We start from the raw sequence: 19982 nt of genomic DNA on the forward strand, positions 1-19982 counted from the left end.
GGTCCCAGTGTTAATTCTTTCAAGTATTTCCCATGTGATTTGATTTTTGTTCATGAACTCTTTGCTTATCCTTATGTCTTCAATGCTTGTTTTTCGTTCTTTCTTTTTTTTAATGTGACTGTAGAGAGGAGGAAAGATTTTTCATTCTTTGTACCTTCAAGGTATTGTATTAAGCTGATTTGATTGTGCAGTCAGTAACTGGAAGAATTACGGGTTTCCTCAACCTTTCAAGTAGGATTACATTTAATCCAGTTGGTGCATGTGTGTGTTCGGTTCCAGCCTGGGCATTATTTTCATCAGTGTGCCCTCATCCCTGGGTTGTGGCAGCAAGAAGGCACCGTGAAGGAGCTTGAAGTGGAGCCTCGTAGGTCCTGTGTTAGCAGGGAGAGCTCCGCTGCCTTTGTGTGGAGCCCCGCACGGAAGACTAGCCATCTGTGTGCCCAGTGGCTTCTGATGTACTTGAAAACTGGAATTTCACGGAATACAGTTGTTTCAAGACTCTAACACAAAAGTTTCAGTGTAGAAAATCACCAGTAGGCATTACAAAGGAATTGGTTTCCATTCCATTGAGTGTTTACAACAAGAATGGACTTCTGTGCAGACACCCTACCTCCCAGTACCGAGGATAAGCCTAGGGCCTTGACACTGTGTCAGTCTCTGCCCTTTTCTTTGTTTTAGACACTTTTGCTAAGTCATTGAGTTTCCTGGGCTGGGCTCAAAATTGTGATGCTCCTGTCTGAGCCTCAGGGTACTGAGTGCAGCACACAGCCCGGGGCTGGCTGGTTGTGTTCTCTAGGATCTGCTGCTTCGGGCCCACTGTCATGCTTCTTTCGCTGCTCTGGAGGCTGGCAAATGGCTGAAGCTGCAGGGCTGGGGTCACAGTGGCCTGTGAGCATGTTTCCTTTCTAGAGGTTCTACTTCATTTTTACTCTGCTTTCCTGGTTCCTCAACCACCTGCTCTTGCTTCCCCACGGAAGTGGGGGATAACTGTCACAGTTGTTTTATAGGAGAAATTATCTCAGTCACGTGGAGTCGCTGGCACTGGGTGGTGTAATTATGTTGAATTGTTGGGTCTTCAATTATTTATTTATTTGGAACAGGATCTCGCTACGCACCTTGGGCTCTGGTGATCCTCCTGTCTCAGCTTCCTTGGCACTGGGAGTGCAGGCATGTGCCACCATGCCTGGTTTGCGTGGCTTGCACATCATGCCCAGCATTCTGGGGCTAGCATGACATGTGGTACCAGGGATCAACCCGGCTCCTTGCACTTGCCAGGCAGGTGCTTAGACTGCCAAGCTACCTCCTCAGCTGAATTACTGGGTCTTGCTGACCTAAGCTCTGAGAAAGTTTTATTAAATCTGCTAAGTAAAAGTTTTAAGAAATCTTATAAGCATTTATTCTTTCTGTTCTTTTCAGATTTTAGAAATTAACTTCAATTTATTTTTTAAACAGGGCAATGTATTCCAGGATGCTGTCTTCAATCAGACTGTTACCGTCATTGAAAGAGAGGACGGGTTAGATGGAGAGACGTGAGTGCACGCTGTCCTTGATCTTGATCTTGGGAGGTAGGCTGGGCGGTGCATGCGGATTCTAACATGCATGCATGCATGCGAGGCCCAGCGTCAGGAAGGAGCGGGCTGCAGATTGGCGAAACAGACCTTCGCAGGTGGCGGTGGGTGCTGTGGCACTTCCTCAGGCCGATCTTGGCCTATGCTGTGTCTCATGTACCTCCAAACTTGCTCATTTTATGAAAGTTTATTTTGAAGAGCAGTGTTCTTTTTAAATAATCAGTTACTGTGAACTAAGGTTATATTCAGTGAAGTAATTTTTAAATCCAGTTGTACACAATAGTGTAAAATTTAAGGCACAAGTTAATGCACTTATTTTTAGCTATGCTTAGAATAAAGTTTAAAGCATTAAATAATTTTATCCCATTTGTTTCCCTCTCAGGTTGTGTGGACAGCTGTCTGATGTGCTAGGGTTACAGTGGTAATAGTCATGGTATTTCTTATGCGTTAAAGCCAGTTTGTGGTTTCTTTTCCGCCAGGATCTTTATGTATATGTTCCTTGCTGGTCTTGGGCTTCTCCTAATTGTTGGCCTTCATCAACTCCTGGAATCCAGAAAGGTAATCCGCCAGTTGCTTTCACAGCCCCACCTCAACTGTTGTCACAGTGCCTAAGTACAACCTAGTTCTTCATGGCTCCTTACACATGTGAAGCTTTTTTGGGCCTTTTGAAAATGAAACAGGGCAACCCATTTCCAGATTTTCTCCTGTCTCTCATGACTTATTTCATTTCCCGATACGTTTTTCCCACTCTTAAAAAAAAAAAAAAAAAATTAAAATGAAACGCAAAGGTGAGACCTTGGATATGTGATTTTAGTTTGACTTGTGCACATGTGCCAGTAGTGTCCTTAGTCTCCTGCACCCTTCCGAGTGACCTTTCTGTCTTACTGTAAGTGTGAATTAAGCAAGAATTCTTTCCCCTCAAATTCAGTAAGATTTTGTTTTCTGCTTAGTGCAGTTTTTCAAGTATGTTATTTTTATTTATTTCTTTAATCTTTTTGAGACAGGGTCTTGCTATGCAGTTTAGGCTGACCTTGAGCTCACTTTGTAGCCCAAGCTGGTCTCAAACTTGCAAAGATCCTCCTGCCTCAGCCTCCTAAGAGCTAGGATTACAGGCATGTGTCACCATGCCCTGCTTCATATGTCATTATTCTAAGGAACTTGGCTTTTAGTAATCTTTTTTTTTTTTTTTTGGCTTTTAGTAGTCTTAATACGGGGATAGTACTCCCCTTAGCCTACCTGTACCCTGCTACTAGAGCTTGAGCCTAGGGAGTGCTGTGCTCCATCTCTAGCTTTTTTATATTTATTTTTCATTGTTTTGCTTTTCGAGATAGCCTTTTGCCATGTATTTCAGGGTGGTCCCGATCTCACTATGTAGCCCAAGCTGTCTTCGAACTCACAAGAGCTGCCTTGACTTCCTGAATGCTGGGCTTACAGTTGTGCTCCTCCTTGCCTGGCTTTATTTTTAATTTTGAGGTAGTCTTGCAAGTTTCCCAATAAATTTCCCAGGCTCACCTCAAACTTAGGATCCTGCCCCAGCCTCCTGAGTACTTGTGCTTACATGCACATGCCACCTTGACAGCTCAATTAGCAGACGGGGCCTTGCATTTCAAGAGGAAGTAATTTGGCTGCAGGTGTCCTGCTGGTCAAACTTGCCGTTATGTGACTAGGGCGGTAAAGCAGCAACAGCAGAGTGCCTGCGTCATCTGTGGCTCTGCCCTGGGCCCATGGCCGAGCCCCGTGCATCTGTGTGCCCCTCGTCCCTATGTCTCTCCTCAGTCCTGTTTCCCCCACCTGCAAACAAAGCACTCAGCTTGTCCTGTTCTATGGGAGACAGTTCAGCCCGTATCAGACCCAGTAACAAGCAGCTTAGAGCCTGCGCGTGGCTGGCCGCACAAGGTATATAAGCTTCAGCTGTTTTCATCACAGTTGGATGCTGTAAATTTATGTACGCAGTGTGAGTGCGTCTTCAGGTTCATGTTCTATGTAAATGCAGCACATTTTAATTAGTCTATGTGTCCAGCATCTCATTTGTGGGTATAAATAATAGGTTTTGTTCTTTTACATTTTAAGATTAAGGCTAAAGAGAGATTGTATTTTCCATTCTGGTAGTTCAATTGCCTAATACTATAGAAAAAAAGTTTTAGGTTTTTAGATTAAAGTGAGATTGTTACTTTAAATGAGGTTTTTTTTTTTTAAATTTTTTTTTTTTAACATTTATTTAGTGTGTGTGTGTGGCCAGCTCAGCCCACCAGGGGGCGCGGCTGGCTGGCATGTGGTGCTGGGGGATTGAACCGTGGTCCCTGTGCTTTGCCAAGCTTGTTTCAAGTAGGTGCTTTAGACCACTGAGCCATCTCTCCAGCCCCCTAAATGAGGTTTTATATTTTTATCAGTGCTAATTATTTTTAGTTTAAGACTGTGCATAAGGGCTGGCCAGATGGCTCATCAGACTGACGTGCCTGCTTAGGTAGAACCCAGTGGCTAGGGTTTGATTCCTGGTGTCCCTGTGCTGGCCCCACCCCTGGGGCGCACAGAGACCGCAATTGAGACTGGGCGTGTTGGCGCGCGCCTATAATCCCAGTGTTTAGGAGACTGAATTACTATGAGGTGAGTCTGTGTAGTGAGACCCTGCGTTTATGCAACATTTCACTAATTACTATGAATTTTATTGACTGGAAATTTATCCTAATTTATTTTTTTCCTAAAATTTATTTATTTGGTATAATATCTTGCTATGTGTGTTGTATTTGGGGATCGAACCTAGGTCCTTGTGCTTGCCAGACAGGCACTTAGACCACTGAGCTATCTCCCTGGCACATGAGTTAATATGACTTAAAACTACAAATACAACAACAAAATATGCAAATTGAATTTCTTGGTTAATATTTTAAAACTGTTTAACAAAACTCCTTTAAAGTATATGTGTGTGTGTGTGTGTGTGTGTGTGTGTGTGTGTGTCTCCGTGTGTGTCTCCTCTAGCGTAAGAGACCCATCCAGAAGGTGGAGACGGGGACGTCAAGCCAGAACGATGTGGACATGAGCTGGATCCCTCAGGAGACCTTGAATCAGATCAGTAAGTTTCTGACAGACTTGGTGAGAAGGTTTCTTCTTGAGTGAATATTAAATATGTTAGATTTAGCGAAAGAATTACTTGGGTCAGTGCTGTTTAGCATTCACCTTTTCTATGGGCTGGGATGTGGTACAGAGATCAATATAGACTTTAAGTATTCTGTTTATAGTGATTTCTGTCCTGTATTTTAGCAGTACTTTCAAATCTGCAGCTGATTTACACACGCGTGAGTTCTCTGTTCCTAACCTGTCTCCTGTCTCTTTCTTTCCTGCTGCTTCAGTGCAGAGTAGAAGAGGTGAGGTGATTAATGTTTTCCTGATGTTTGCTGGAGATACTGGGGGTGCTTACCTGGTGTGTGACTGCTTTACTACAGCAAGTTGCTGGACATTGGGAAGGATTTTCTTATACAGAATCTTCCTGGAAAAACTGCTATTTGGAAGAATAAATCTAAACTATTACTGATAGTTCCCTAATAAATACATATTTTATTACATGGGCAGTTTTCTTCAATACTAATTTTTAGGAAGAAATGTAGAAAATCTTTTCTAGTTGTTAGATTTTTTATACATATTTATTATATAAGAAATATAAGGGCTGGCCAGATAGCTCAGCAGACCAAAGTGCCTGCTTAGGCAGAGCACAGTGGCCAGGGTGATCCCCGGCCTGCTGTGCAGGCCTTGCCCTCAGGCGTGCTGACACAGTGATTAAGACTGGGCGTGGTGGTGTGCACCTATAATCTCAGCACTTGGGAGGCTGAAACAGGAGGATTGCTACTAGTCCTAGTAAGACCCTGTAGACCCTGCACCAAATACATTTAAAAAGAAAAAGAAACAGCATAATTGTAAAAAGAAAATCTCCCATTTTACGGCATTTGTGTGTTTCATCCAGCCATATCTTTATGCTCAAATTGTTAGAACTTCGGCTGTTAGGATCCTCGTTTGGGTCCTAACCATTTGGTGTTAGAATGGTCTCTTTCTTGTTTGCTTCCCAGGCTAATCCAGACTTATTTTGTACTTTCTCTGTCCTAAACCTCAAGCTTACAATGTCTTTAAAAACTCTTGAGCTGGATGTGGTGGCACACCCCTGTAATCGCAGCACTTGGGAGGCAGAAGCAGGAGAATAATTTTGGGTTCAAGACCAGCCTGGGCTACAAAATGAGCTCAAGGTCAGCCTGAACTGCATAGCGAGATCCTGTCTCAAAAAGACAATAAATAAACAAACAAATATTCCTCATGTGATACTAGAAAGTAAAGTCTCAAGACTTGGAGCTGAAAAAAAAAAAAAGACTTGGAGCTGGGTGTGGTGGCACAAGGCCTACACAGTAATGAGGCACACACGTAGTCTTGGCATTCGTGTGAGATTCAGGGGAACCTGAGCTGGAAAACAAAGACCCTGCTCAGAAAAGCCCTCCGGAGTGTCGTTGGTTTAGGGCTCACTGTTTCTAAGCCCTTGAGTTAGAAAATATGTAAGTTTTCAAAATTACGAAATAATCACGCTCTTTTCAGTTCTGCCTAGTGGTGATGGTCCTACAGGCTTGTGGCCTCTAGGGCCTGCCCTCACCCTCGACTCCTGAGAGCTGCCGAGGAGTGCAGTTGCGGCCTGCTCTCGAGTTTCCGGCTGAGTGGGCCGTTGTGGGGCCTAAGAATAGAAGCTGCTGGCCTGGTCATATGTAAGAGCCACTGTGGACAAGATGCTGTCCTTGGAGCTTGTGAATGAGCCAGGTCACAGGTGATGTAGGAGAGATGGCCATTTCTCAAGCTAGGCCGTGGGCCTGACCCGAGGAAGGACAGAATACAGGAACCATGGGAAAGGGGAGTGGGGAGCAGGGTGCTGCAGGTGTCTCTTCCCCTCCTCTTCTAGCCGTCTGAGCCCATCCCAGCATTGAGCAGGGCTTTGCTGATAGTTTGCATTTCAGAGTAGGCGGTTTCAACATCACCCAGGTATTTTAACTGTAAAGTGGTGGATGAGCTGATTTTCATAGAAAAGCATAGGAACCTTGTTTAATAATAATGTTTTAAATGTATACCTAGGAAAACCCTAACCAGAAACTGAAGGAGTGTAGCTTTTATTTTCTTAGTAAGGGATCAGTTAGAAAACTTGTGATTTAATAAGTATCACTAATTTTTAAGAAAGTCGTCTCAAAATTACTTGTACCATGCCCAATGGTAAGATGGGAAATTAAATTGCAAAAGGGATGGGGCAGCAAAATTTAGCTTTTGCTTTTTTAAAAATGAAAAACGTAGGGGTTGGGGAAATGGCTCAGTAGAATAAGTGCTTCCCAGGCAAGCGCAAGAGCCTGAGTTCAATCCCCGGTTCTGCCAAAAAATAATAAATAAAACTTCAAAAAAAGAAAAACATTGCATGCAGGGCCGGCCAAATGGCTCAGTGGATTAAAGCACCTGCCAACAGGCGCAGTGGCTGGGGGTTCGATCCCTGAGCCTGCGATCCCTGGGCCTGCCATGTCAGCCCTGCCCCCAGGGTGTGCTGAGATGGCAGTTGAGACTGGGCATGGTGGCTCCAGTCTGTAATCCCAGCTTTTGGGAGGCTGTAAACAATGGATCCCTATGAGTCCAATTTAGTAGTGAGACCCTGAACACCCTGTAGACCCTCCCTTCCCTAAAATACAAAAAAAAAAAAACAAATAAAATCAACATTGCATGCAGTAAGTTACAAATTTACTGTAATTAATTTGGTGGGTTCTTTTTTTTAATGTGTTTAGTACAGGGTCTCACTATACGGATTGGACTCATAGTGGTTCTCCTGTTTTCAGCCTCCCAAGCACTGGGATTACAGGCACAGGCCACCATTTGCAGTCTCAGTCACTGTCTCAGGGAACCCTGGGGCGGGGCCAGGGATCAAACCCCAGTCCCTACAAAGTGGGGTTTTAAATAATGTCTTTTTTAATAATGTTTTTTATCGAGAAAAATAGCATTGAGACATTGAGGTTAGTAGGACAGTAACAATAATTGCATTGCATATTGTTCTTTTTTTTTTTTTTTTTTAATCTTTTTGAGACAGGGTCTTGCTATGCAGTTCAGGCTGACCTTGAGCTCACTTTGTAGTCCAAGCTGGTCTTGAATGATCCTCCTACCTCAGTGTTCCAAGTGTGGGTTGGAAGAGGGGAACGGGAACTCATGAAGGCTAACCCTTTCAAAGTTGCCTTAATCTTCCTTATCCTCTCCATCTCTGCAGGGTTGGAGGGTGGATGGACCCTCTTTAATATGAAGGAATGAGCTCTTGCATTGTTCACCTTTGTCAGAACATCAGAAGCTCTGGGAAATTCCAGTTAATTATTTAGCAAGCCTTTGGCTAATGAAAGAATAAAACGGAAAGAGAAATGCTCTAATCCTTCAGAGAGGCAAAAGCATGAGGAGATGACGCTGATTTCAAATAGTTGGGTCTGTTTGTGTAATTTTCCCAGGATCCAGGGCTGGGAGTACACAGGTGTGCACCTCCACACCTGGTTTTGCCTTGTGTTTTGAGACAGGATCTGTACATGTAGGCAGGTTGGCCTTGAACTTGTGGCAGTCATCTTGCCTCAGTCCCCCAGGAGCTGGGGTTATAGGCGTGGCCACCACGCCTGGCCTAAATAGCATCTTTTCAGTGAAAAATGTAGGCATTTTCAAGTCTTCCTCATTCTAGATCATTGAGGAATGATGTTCATTTTTACAGTCACGGGGTTTTTCATCCAGTTTTAAATTTCACTCTTGAAAGTTACAGTTTGGTCGCTGTTGGACTTTAAAAATGTTTTTAGGTTGATTTTGGAAGTATAGTAAATGGGAAATATTTTTTATAGTTTTTATAGTTGTAAACTTACACTTCAGTGATTCTTGTGTGTTTAAATAAGATGCTTCTTTCTGTGGTTTTTTTTTTTGTTTGTTTGTTTTTGTTGTTGTTTTTGCGGGAACCAGGGATTGAACTCAGGCCCTTGCACTTGCTAGGCAAGCGCCTCTTCTACTGAGCCATCTCTGTGGCCCAATACCTTCTGCGATTGTAAGCTGCTTGGGAGCATTTCGTCAATAGCAGATGATTCCAGCACACCCCTGCTGCATCTTGCCTGTCTGCTTCTCCCCTTTGATGTGCCAGATGCTAAGCACACGGGCAGAGTTGGTGGACGCAGCGCAGTAAACCTCGTGGCTGCTCCTGCCGGTTCGAGCCTGTGCTGAAACAGGCATTGAAGGCCAGTTTTCATGCGGTCCTGGGGTCAGAACTGATGCCAGTGTTTGACGTCACTGGAAGTGTATGTTCACCCTCTCACGTCTGTGTGTGAACAGTAATGGCACGTGTAGGTGGCGGTTACATGGGAGGGTTGTGTTCAGATTTCGCTTACTTTAAGTTATTTGGAAATCTATCAGCTGCGCAAGGGCAGTCAGTCTGGCTGCTTTTTGAAGTCTGAGAAGTTGTAGACTTTCTTCATCAAGAAAATGCGTCTATGCTTTAGGCAAGGGAAGAGCACCCCAAACCCACCCATTGCTGCTGACCTGTTTACTGTGTTAAGGGCAGTTTTTATGTGTGTTGTAGATTCACTCTTAGTGTTGAAGTCCTTAACCCTTAGATTTAAGAGAATTTCCAGTCTTTAAATGTTAATCCTGTCCCCCCTTGTGGATTAAATGCAGGGTCTTCCTTGAGCATGCTAGGAACCTTCTACCACTTAGCACACCCTCACCCTTGCATAGGTTTGTTTTGTTTTGTTTTGATTTGAGCTAAGGTAAGTGGCTGTCCTTGATTCTCCTGCCTTGGCCTTCTGAGTATCTGGCATTGTAGGTGTGCACTGTCATCCCCAGAAGTCCTTAGATATTCTTGATAAACATTTACTATAAAATTGTAAAATATGGGAGAAAGTTTTTTAAGATATGACTATTGTCTGTATCTTACAGGAATTATTTTAGTTCCTTTCCATATTGCTGGGACAAAATACCTGACAGCCACAGTTTAAGATGGGCTTATTTTGGGTCACATTTCAGTCCATGGTCAGCTGGCTCCTGGGCAGGACAGCACAGCAGAGTGGGCTGGCTGACAGGAATTGGGGGGAAGGGAGGCGCTGACATCAGGAGTGCCCTGGCTTCTGAGTAGGCTCCCTCCACACTGCCAGCCCTGCTGGGGTCGTGAGGCTTTGAGGACACCAGGATTTGAATCCAAACAGTGATCTAGTGATTTTGATAGAGAAAAGATCTTTTAGGCAGGGTTTTTTTTCTTTGCCTAAAACATTTACAAGTAAACCTCATGCTTGGGTGAAAGTAGCTTTTTTTTTTTTTTATCTTTTCCCCTTTTTTAAAAACTGGATAGATGTCTGGGGAGGGGGTAGCAAGGATCTCCGCATGCTGCCCAGGCTTATGAAGAACTTGCTTAAGTGATCCTTCTGCCTCAGTCCCCTGAAGAGCCGGGACTACAGTCCCATTCCACTGTGCCCAGATACATATGTTAGTGGTTTTTATTTATAACACAGTCCCTGGTGTGTTACTGTTAGACCTGGTGGGTAAAGTTCTCAGACAAAATGAAGAAAATAATTAAAATAGAAGATGCATCTCGCCTTTTGCTTTCTTTCTGTCGGTAAATAGATGTAAACAGGAGTAACACAACACAAATTTATTTTTTGTTAGGTAAGATTTAGGAGATGAGAGGGAAGTAAGGAAAGGATACTGCCCATGTGCACGGAGTGGGCTCAGCGCTGCAGTGCTCACTTCCTTTATTTCGTTGCTTATTTCGGGTAGGGTTGCTAACAGGCTCCACGGTTGCCCCAAAGGCTAAATCGGTCCTCGCTCAGCCACGTGCATGTGTTTGGGCTGCATGCGCCATATCTTTCAAACTGTCTTCAGGTGCTTCCTTATGCATGTGTAGGCATAGATTGGAGAACTGAAGATTTTGTGTGGGGTCTGCAACATTACCCAAGGTCAGATGCTTTTCCAGCCCTAAGTGCAAAAGTTCCCTTGTACTGGGGTTACCTGTGAGGGGCTGCGTTACGGGGATCTGTACAGCCTACAGCCGAGCAGAGGCCTCACCGGCCTTGGTGTGGGTGCGCGTGCAGGCGCGTGTGTCTCTTTCCGTGTTTGCAGTGAAGATGCAGAAGTGCCTCTTGGGTCCGGTAGTGCTCAGAGCTCAACATGTCCTCTTCTCTTCCAGACAAAGCTTCTCCACGAAGGGTGCCCCGGAAGCGGGCGCAGAAGCGGTCGGCGGGATCTGACGAGTAAATGTCCCCGTGTGCAGCTGCTGAGCCTGTGCTTGCCTGCCCTCGTGTGTCGGCCTGGCGGGAGTGGAGCAGAGACGCGGCGCCCAGTAGGCGCCTGCTCCTGGAGCGTGCGCCGCGCGTGTGGGATGACATGGCTGAAATGCACTGCATTCATTTTTCTAAAGTAACGAATTGGTTTTTTTTAAACCATTAAAATCTGTGTGTGCGTGTGTGCGTGTGTGAGCAGGCGTCTTACCAGAATCATTGTTGAGCTACCTGGATCATGCCTTTAGAATACCGAATGCAAGCCATTGTCTTTCTGACAGTTTCTGATATTTGACCCCAAACTGAATGGATATATGCCCCCAATAGGATTATTTGTGTCCTGCCCTGCACTCTTTTTTTTTTTTTTTTGATGTGTGTGTTCTAGTACAGGGTCTCACTACGTGGATCAGACTCGTAGTGGTCCTGTTTTCAGTCTCCCACGCACTGGGATGGATTACAGGGTGCCACTATGCCCAGTCTCAAGTCACCATCTTGGCGCACGCTGGGGGCGGGGCCAGCACCTTACACTGTCTTAAGGAGATAATTTGTTTCTTCCTTGAAATTGCTCAGATTAGCATTTTTCTTTGCTTTCTTACAACTGGTATTCTAAAGGCATAGTCAGGAGTGGCTGCTTTTGTAGCAATAGAATTGTTTTGGTATTTTTGCTGCTGTTTAATGCGCACCTTCAAAAATTTCCCCAAATGGATGCAGGAAATTTGGGGATATCTCTAGCAACAAAATTGTGAAACATGAAAATTCTGCTGACTTGGATATATAAAGCCCTCCCCTCCCCCCTTTTATCTAACAAAAAGAAAATGGTACGTTTGTGCGAACTGAGTTGTGTTGTCCATTCCTGTTTTGGCCCAGGGTGAGCTCTGGAACGACCTTGGACTTACGTGGGGTGTGGGTTTTGGTTTGAAGAGAATTCGGTTGCCCTTCATAGAAGAAGCCTAGGAGAAGCCACTGTGGTCTGCAGCCAGGCAGATCACGTTTTAGGGACAGAGTTAGATTTCAGCTAATGGCGATCTGCAGAAACAGAAATTAGAATTTTTAAAAGTTCATTTCTTGTCTGATTCTTTGAGTTTTGGTGGCTAACATACCTTTTTTTTGGTTAATGTGGAAAAGTAGCAAAATGAGACTCTCAAAGACGTCAGGGCCCTCTTCGAGGTCACTCTTACCTTGGTAGTCTGCTATGTTTGGCATTGTCATCAGAAGTGAAGTCTGAGCAAGTCGGAGGCCCCACAGAAGCCAGTCCCTACCCGGTAAGAGCAGTTCTGCGCTCTGGCCCCTCACCTTTTCCTTCTCATTTGATACATCTGCTCGCCTGCACATCTGCACATAAAAAAAAAAAAGAAGGAAAACAGCAAAACCAAATGCACAAACACGAATTCCAAGCTGTGTGAGTCTTGGAATGGTTCAGCCAAAACCGGTGACAGCAGGAGCTTCTCAGACTGTTGTGCACCACCGCTGGTAGTGGCTGTGCTGTCGTCACCTATTCTGGAATCACTGCCCTGCGACCTTTCTGTACTGTAACACAGAGTGTTAAGTTTTGAATTGGGATGTGTGTTCATAAGGTCTAAGTACCTGCATGGCTGTGGCTCACTGTAATGTAGAAGACCCTTCTCGCTGAGGACCATTTTCTGACTTGGTGAAACTCCTAGAACACCCTGCAGTTGGGTGCACACACCGCACTTCGAGGTTCCTCAGGTCCCGGGCGCCTGGCAGTGCTTGGGCCTTTGTCTCACAGCAGCGCTTCCAGCTCTGAGGCGAAGCTAGTGCTCGAAAGGGTCGCTGTCTTATTTGTCACATTTCTTAGTGTAGCTTGGCAGCAGCAGCCACTAACATCTTGAGATGCCAGGGCTGGCTGGAGCGCCAGCAAGTACCCAGCATAAACTAGCTCCATAACGATTGGAATTCAGTTCCACACATGGTTTATTCAAGCACACTTAGTAAGTAGCTTATTTTTAAACATCTTCTTGCTGTGTAAATACTTGGGTAGGCTTTCCTTTGCTTTAATACATTCATCTGCAGGAGGCTCTTAAGATGATTGGCCGGCAGCCGTCCGCCCTCTGAGAACGGAGTTCGTGGCTGCTGTTCCCAAGGCTGGAGGCCGAGGGACAGGGCTGAAGTAAAAATGGGAGGAAGGAGAGGTGGGCATGATGTTAGCAAAGGTTGGTGTCTTCCGTAGCTTCAGAAAATACGGCTTTGCAAGACAGAAAAGCCGTGTGTAGACCTCAAGGAACTACTAAAGCCTCTGCTGGGATGTGCATTCATAGCATATCAGCCTGAAGTTGTCCATCTCATCTCAGGTGGGGAGGAGTAAAGGGCAGTGACACAGCATTGAAACCTTTCATTGAGTTTTTTGTGTTTGAGATAGGGCCCCACTGTGTAGCCAAGTGGCCTCCGAGTGCTGGGATGGCGGGCGCATGTCACCACGCCCAGCCCTGGCTCGCTGCTTTGGAGGTGCAGTAGAAGAATGTGACAGGGCTTGTAGTCTTTTGCACTAAGGTGGCGCTCACATCCCCAGGGTGAAGGAAAATCCCCTTGGCTGTGTGCAATGGCACACATGGCCAGTGGGCGTGACTGCACCATGCTAGGTGGCTGGGCCAGGGCGGCAGCCACTCTGCAGTGCACCATCATTCTAACCAAGGCTAGCAGCAGCCTTCTTGATTTTGTGGTTGTGATTTTGTTCCAAATTGAGGTGGTGTACCTTTAAGGACATCTCCAGAGATCCCCAAGGCCTCCCATGGTTTGGCTGACATTGCTGCTGTTTAGCTGAGGTCTGTTCAGGCTTTGGTGTTCTGAAGTGAAGTTGCTGGTCCCAGCGGAGGGGGCCGCCTGTGGACACCTGCTGTGGGTGAGATGCACTTGCAGTGCGGCCGGCTGTCTCTGTCTTAGGACGAAGTCTGGGCTGGTGGCTGCTGACAGCTGCGTAGGAGTTTCTTTAGGACTGTGCAGCCCAGGGAGCGGGCTCAGCCCTGGGTGGGCTGTGGGGCCGGGGTCACAGATGTGCGCTGTGCCCTGCCTGCGATTAGGAAAGGCCACCGCCTGCACTAGGGTAAGCCTTATTCAGTAGGGCTTCAGAGCTGTCTCCGTGCTGCAAAAAGTGGCAGCTTTCTGAGACCCGGCCACCAAGGCGGGGCAGCCTGTCCTGCCTCATTGTCCCTCACTGTCCTTCCCACTTTGGTTGTCCACAGGCTTGCGATACCTTGCCTATGACCTGAAGCTCTGGTGGGCTGGCCGCCCTACTTCTGGTGAGCCTGAAGGCCCAGCTGGTGCCCCGCACCAGGTGTGCTGGGCCTGGGCTCAGGCAGTCTCCCCATGTTTCCATTCCATTTTGGACTTACCTTGGGTACAGTGAGACGTTAAAAGGAAAGCCCAGTGGACCCAGGCAACATGAAGCGCTTTTCTTTCCAGAACTGGGCTGGTGTTGGGGGCTCGCACTCCAGGCAGCCCCCGATGCCCTGCGCTATACCCGCAGCCCTGTGTCTTGGACAGAGGCGCTTGCTGAGTTGCTCAGGGCTCAAACTTGGAATCTTCCAGCCCAGCCCTGTGTGGAGCTCAGGTTCCGAGTGTGCACCACTGGGCCCAGCTCTTATTTAAAGTGTGCAAGTCAGAGATCGTGCCTCACTGGATTTCCCCAGTGTCCCCTGAGCAACATGCAGTAAGGACAATCTAGTGCCCTGATGGTGGTGTGTCCCCCTGAGCCCTGCAACTTTCCTGGCTGATGGCCCCTGGAAACCAGTAGCTAAGCATTGGAGGAGGGACCAGGGATGTGTGGCGGCCTCCCGCGTGGCCTGCTGCCAGCCCTGGGCCACAGCCCCTGTGTGCTTGTGGCCGGGCAGCTGGTGCCACAGTTCTGCTATAAATGATAGCCTCAGTGTCGCAGGCCGTCTCGTCCCCTGTGCTTCTGTACCATGCTAAGTGCTCTCTCTGCAGCTGACGGCTGGGTTTTGCAGCCGAGCCTCTGCTCGCAGCCTCCTCCTGGCAGGTGAGTGGCTCCCCTGGGTGGCTATAGGCTGGGCTCTTCCCACCCCGCTCTGGGGGCCCAGCGGTCACCTGGGTGGGAGGGATGGTGACGTCCTGCTTGAGAGCAGTCCTCCTTGCCTAATGAATAACAAGGTGTGGTAGCATAGTCGGTGATCCCAGCACAGTGGGGGGCTGAGGCAGGAGGGTTGCAAGTGCCTGCCCAGCTAGGGCATGTAGTAACTTAGCAAGAAGTTGTCTCAAAGAATGAGGGAGGGGCTGGGTTGGTGTCTCTTGTGTCTCGCCTGTCACCAGCACTGGCTGAGGCAGGAGGATCTCGGGAGGGCAAGGCCAGCCTCAGCTCTATAGAAAGACCCCTCCTCAAAATCCAAGTGAGGCACGGTGACAGAGGTGTTGGGGTGTAGCCCTGTGGGAGGCTGTGTGTTCAAACCCAGTGCTGAACAGTGGGTGCTGGGCTTGACAGTGTGGCAGGTCGGGGTGCCTGTTCCTTGGTCAGGCTCCAGCATCGGGAGATAGCAGAGGCAAGCAGTGCCTGTGACAGGCACAGTGACCCATCTGTCCCCTAGGGCACGCAGTCCTGGGGGCCTGGTGAGGGTGTCCCTGTGATGCTTCAGTGTGCAGGATGCGTCTGCGTCCCTGGAATCCCTCTCCACCCTGAGCCGGGCGGCTCCCTTGCAAATCCATCTGAGGGAAGCATCTTCCGGCCTGTCCAGGTTTGAGCCGGGTGGCCTCTCCTGCTGTGGGCTGGGCCTTGGGCTCTCTAGGCCTTGACGACCTGAGGGCCACCCAGGTGTCCCAGTGCTGTCACAGTCGTAGGCCACGGGACATCATGAGCATCCTCAGGACGTTCTCAGTGACCTTGCCATCTTCGCAGAGAGGAAGCGGTTGCCCTCCTCTGGCTGGCTTTCGGTCTGTCAGTCTGTGTCCATCTGTGTGAGAACGGGGTTTTGGCCCCTGGCCCCTCGTGTCAACTGTTACAGTTGCGTGCCTTGTGCTGTGGTGGCCAGTGACCTTGTGAGGCCAACACAGTGCGGGCGGCTTTGATAGCCATGGCCTGCAAGCCAGGGCCACCGAGCAGGCTGTGAGCAGCACCAGGACATCAGAATGACGCCCCCACTCCCCACCTGAAGCCAACAGTCATGGAGCATGGCAGCCACAGCCAGCAGGGTACCCTCTCCCTGTCTACACTGCAGTCCCACGGCGGCCTATTGCCCAGCTTTATTCTGTTTTCCCGTTGTCCCTGGGGCTTCAGCAGCCAGGCTGCAGGCCTGTGGTGCCAAAGTTGGCTCTGGGCCTCAAGTTGCAAAGAGCTTTGAGAATCTGACTCAGGAGATTAAGAAATGGTGCTTAGCACATAAGTAATTACGAAATAAATGACTACCGAGTTTAGCTCCCCTGTGAATTACAGTTGAGTTTCAGTGGTCCCCACTTGAGAATCTAACAATTTAACTTCCGATGTGGTTTCTTTCTCTTTTTTTGTTTTGGGAATTGAGCCTGGGACGTTATGCTTGCCAGGCCAACACTGTGCTGCTGAGCTATCTTCTGGTCTGGAGAACTTTGAAGTAGTCAGAATGTATCCAGTTAGGTCAGAATACCCTGGGTTCTGGCTCAGAAAGTTCTCGCTTCCTGATCGTGGCAAGAGGTTGCCACACTGGTGGGTGCCGCTCACCTGTAATCAGTGCTCGGGACCGAGGTGGGAGTGTCGCCTCGAGTTCAAGGCCAGCCCAGCCTGAGCTGCACAGTGAAACCCTGTCTCCAAAATAAATAAATTAAATAAAAGGGAGAGAGGTCTTGGATTGGCTTTGTGCATGTGTGTGTATGTGGTGAAGGTGGGGTCAACTGAGGATTAGACCTGGGGCCTCCAAGCCGAGCTATATCCCCAGCCATTTCTTTTTTTTTTTTATTTTTTGAGAGAGAGAGAAAAGACATGTCTCACTAAATCACGAAGTTGCCCACACTGAGCTGGAACTGGAAGTCCTCCTGCCTCAGCCTCCCAGTGCTGGGATTACAGATCTGTGCTGCCACATCAGATTTTAGTTCTAACACTTGATGCTCATATGTGATTGTGGGCAGCACAGTCCTGTCAAGTTTGTTTATTGTAAGCATTCTGCAATGTGTCACTTTATGTGGTGACTGTTGGAACTGTTTTGTCTCTGGGGTCTGCATGTAGTGAGCATTCTACCGCTTGTGGAAAGTATTCCTGCTCTTGAAAGATCTGGACACAAAAATTTAAGTCTGGTAAGCCCAATGTGGCAGCGAGCGCCTGCCTTTCTGGATGTTTCCACCAACCCGCCTGCTGCTCCGCCACCCGCTGTGGGCTGTGGGCTGTGGGCTGTGGGCAGTGGCGTCTTCATTCCCTAGCCCGTCACAAAGGCCGCTGGGAAGTACGTGTGACTGTCGGCACTCAAGAAGCACAGAGCTTGTCTAGAATAGTACGAAGCAGAAAAAAAAGTATTAAAATTGATCATAATTTCCCCCTCGAAGCCGTTTTAAAAGCCCACGCACTACTTGTGACATTTTGACACTGGCAGTAGCAGAGGGCCCCTATGGTGTCCTGGTGCCTGAAGATGGGTATGGCAGGTGGGGGCTGTCACGGCCTCCCATGTAGCCAGGACCCCACCAGCCACAGGTGCCTCCCCCACCCCCTCGTGGCTGTGGTGCACGGAGACCATGGCGCCTGCGAGAAGCAGGGAAAGCTGTGCTGAGCCTGTCTGCTGGTGAGTACCGTGTCTGGGATTAGTGCATCCTTCCTGGGGACAGTCCCCAAGGAGGAGGTGCGCTCTGTGGGAAGCAGGCGTCATACCTGTGTCACATTTTCAGTCCAATATTTAATTGCAGGTTAACCTGAAAATTTAAAAATGTACGTCACAGAACTGAACCAGTATCAGAGCTAGGGTGCTGTGCCCTTTTTCCTCTTCAGAATGATTGTGGCGTGCTTATATTTTATAAGGGAAGCAATAAATGCAAATGTTAAATTTACCCTGGCCTCGTATGATAAATATAACCACAGTGCTTTTGGACAGCTTTTCTGTGGCCCAAGTTAAAAACAGCCAGCTTGCAATTCTTGGCTGTATTGGTGCTTATCCAGAGAAGATCAGATTAGGTGTGTGTTTGTGCGCATGTGCGTGTTCACGTGTGGTGGCATGGCCCCTGGGACTTGGCACACCCTATCCCCTTTTCACCTGTAGATGTTGTTGGTTTTTTTTTTTTTTTTTTTGGCAGAACCGGTGATTGAACTCGGGTCCTTATGCTTGCCAGGGAAGCGCTTATTCCACTGAGCCATCTCCCCGGCCCGCCTGTAGACCTTTTGAGACTGCCTCTCACTATGTTGCCCCATTGCCTGTGCTGAGCTCGGATCTGTGATCCACACGTCAGTGCTGGGACCCTCAGGCAGGTGCTCCGAAAGGAAAGGAACAGCCAGCTAGGGACTGCAGAGCGGCGCAGGGCCGGAGCCCCTGCCTGCCAGGTCTCGCCTTCTGGTTTTGCTCCCTAGCACTGGGAAGTTAAAGCAGCCTGCAGCACAAGACAGGATGGGACTCCCGCATCTGCAGGCCTATGGAGACCCCCGAGAGGTGTAGGCGACTCTCCCAGGTGTGCAGAGCTGGGAATGGGACAGGAGGCCGGGGTGGCCCTTGAAGGTCTTGCCTCCCACCCTGGGTCAGGCAGGATGTGAAGGGTGAAGGCGCCAGCATCAGTCCCAACACTTGCCAGCCTGGGCTTCTTAGAAGGGACCGTGGCTGACCCATGGCTCTGGGTCCCAGGCTCCTGACCAAGGAGGTGGCCTGCTGCCTGGCTGTACTTTGCTGCCCTCTGCTGACCGCCCTTGGCATAGCAGCCACAGAACAGTCCCAGTCCCAGTGGCCTTGGGCTCCCAAAGCTACCTGCCTGAGCCACGTGGTGGGGGGGTGTCAGCAAAGTTCCTTCAGTGGCTTGCATGAGTAGAAAGCCTGTGTGAGCTGAGGAGGTAGCTCAGGCTCTCTGGGCCACCTGCAGAGCTGGCCATTGCCCGTGTAGTTGCAGTGACAGTGAGCAGTAACCCTGTGACAGTAATTGTGGTACAATGTGGCTGGGTCACTTTAAAGACACTGCATCCCCCAGTGTGCTCGGAGGCTGAGGCAGGGTGATGGGTATGAGCTCGAGGCCAGCCTGCGCTACGTGCTAAGCCCCTCTCAGAAAACCAAAGAAGTGAAGCCACCGCAGGCTGGAGGGCCACCCGTCCAATGGTGGCCACTGGAGCTTGCACTGGCCCTGGCAATGCTGGTTTCTTGCCTGTCATTAAGTGTACTCGCTGTCCGTCCTGCTCAGAAGCTGTGGTGGCAGGTTTGTCCCTGAGACAGGGAGCCAATATTCCAAGTGACATTCTCTCCTACTGAGCTGGGCCCCAAGGGCCAGAGAACATGGGAGAAACCGAGTGTTCTCCTGGCCAGCCCTGCCCCAGACATCGCTCTGCTGTTACCACTATGGGGACACTGGCCTCAGCAGCTGCCACCCTCCCGCCCCCAAAGGCTCCTGTTGTCACTCAGCCTCTGCAGCCACTGGGTTTCCTGGGAAAATGTCCTCTTTGTTTCCCTCACACAACTCTGTATCTGAAGAGAGCCATCACTTCTGGCGTCTTTCAGGCCAGGTGTGCATACCTGTGATCCTAACTGCTCAGGAGGCTGAGGCAGGGGGTTGGCAAGTTCGAGGCCACTCTGGGCTGCATATTGAAAACCTTTCTCAATCAAGGGAGGGAAGGAGAGAGAGAGGGCGGGAAGAGAGGTGGACTTAGCACTTCCTGGGTGCAATCCTTGTATGGACAAGGGGGAAAAAATCACCTTTTAGGGCTGGGGCATAGCTGGTGGTAGAGTGCTGGGATTTGCTAAGCTAACAGGCAGTTTGAAAGTACATTTTCCTAAATAGTCCTACTGGGTGATTTTGTTTTCAAAGAAACCCTGCCTTCATGGAGATGTTGGGAACCTTGTATATCTTATTGGGTTATAGAAACGAAAGGGCACACAGGGTATTTGAGATAGTTTTCTGTCTCTGTCTCTGTCTCTGTCTCTGTCTCTGTCTCTGTCTCTGTCTCTGTCTGCAAGACAGGGTCCTGCTGTGTAGCTCTAGCTGGGCTCAGGCTCCAGGGCTGGGGATCACGGTGTGCCCGCAGGCCTGG

At 48.5% G+C, this 19982-nt stretch overlaps 1 protein-coding gene and 1 long non-coding RNA gene across 5 annotated transcripts in view; one reads left to right on the forward strand and one right to left on the reverse strand.

The window, feature by feature from the left end:
• Window positions 1-16515, reverse strand: part of LOC111815881 — a 17764-nt gene extending 1249 nt beyond the window's left edge. The window contains exons 1-2 of the long non-coding RNA XR_002820498.1: window positions 16276-16515; window positions 8214-8215 (exon numbers count right to left, since the gene is read on the reverse strand). This is a non-coding gene — a long non-coding RNA (uncharacterized LOC111815881). The remainder of the gene's footprint in view (window positions 1-8213; window positions 8216-16275) is intronic.
• Window positions 1-19982, forward strand: part of Ssr1 (signal sequence receptor subunit 1) — a 34048-nt gene that overhangs the window by 12172 nt on the left and 1894 nt on the right. The window contains exons 5-9 of one of the 4 annotated variants that reach the window (XM_004628379.3): window positions 1453-1529; window positions 2048-2126; window positions 4545-4638; window positions 4916-4930; window positions 10756-10819. In XM_004628379.3, the coding sequence (XP_004628436.2) occupies window positions 1453-1529; window positions 2048-2126; window positions 4545-4638; window positions 4916-4930; window positions 10756-10819 (329 nt within the window). Of the gene's footprint in view, window positions 1-1452; window positions 1530-2047; window positions 2127-4544; window positions 4639-4915; window positions 4931-10755; window positions 11197-19982 lie in introns of those variants that run through there. The other 3 variants (XM_023712071.1, XM_004628380.2, XM_023712070.1) reach the window with 3 other exon arrangements.

This window comes from Octodon degus, unplaced genomic scaffold, assembly GCF_000260255.1.
Source record: "Octodon degus isolate 3935 unplaced genomic scaffold, OctDeg1.0 scaffold00023, whole genome shotgun sequence".
Taxonomy (NCBI): domain Eukaryota; kingdom Metazoa; phylum Chordata; class Mammalia; order Rodentia; family Octodontidae; genus Octodon; species Octodon degus.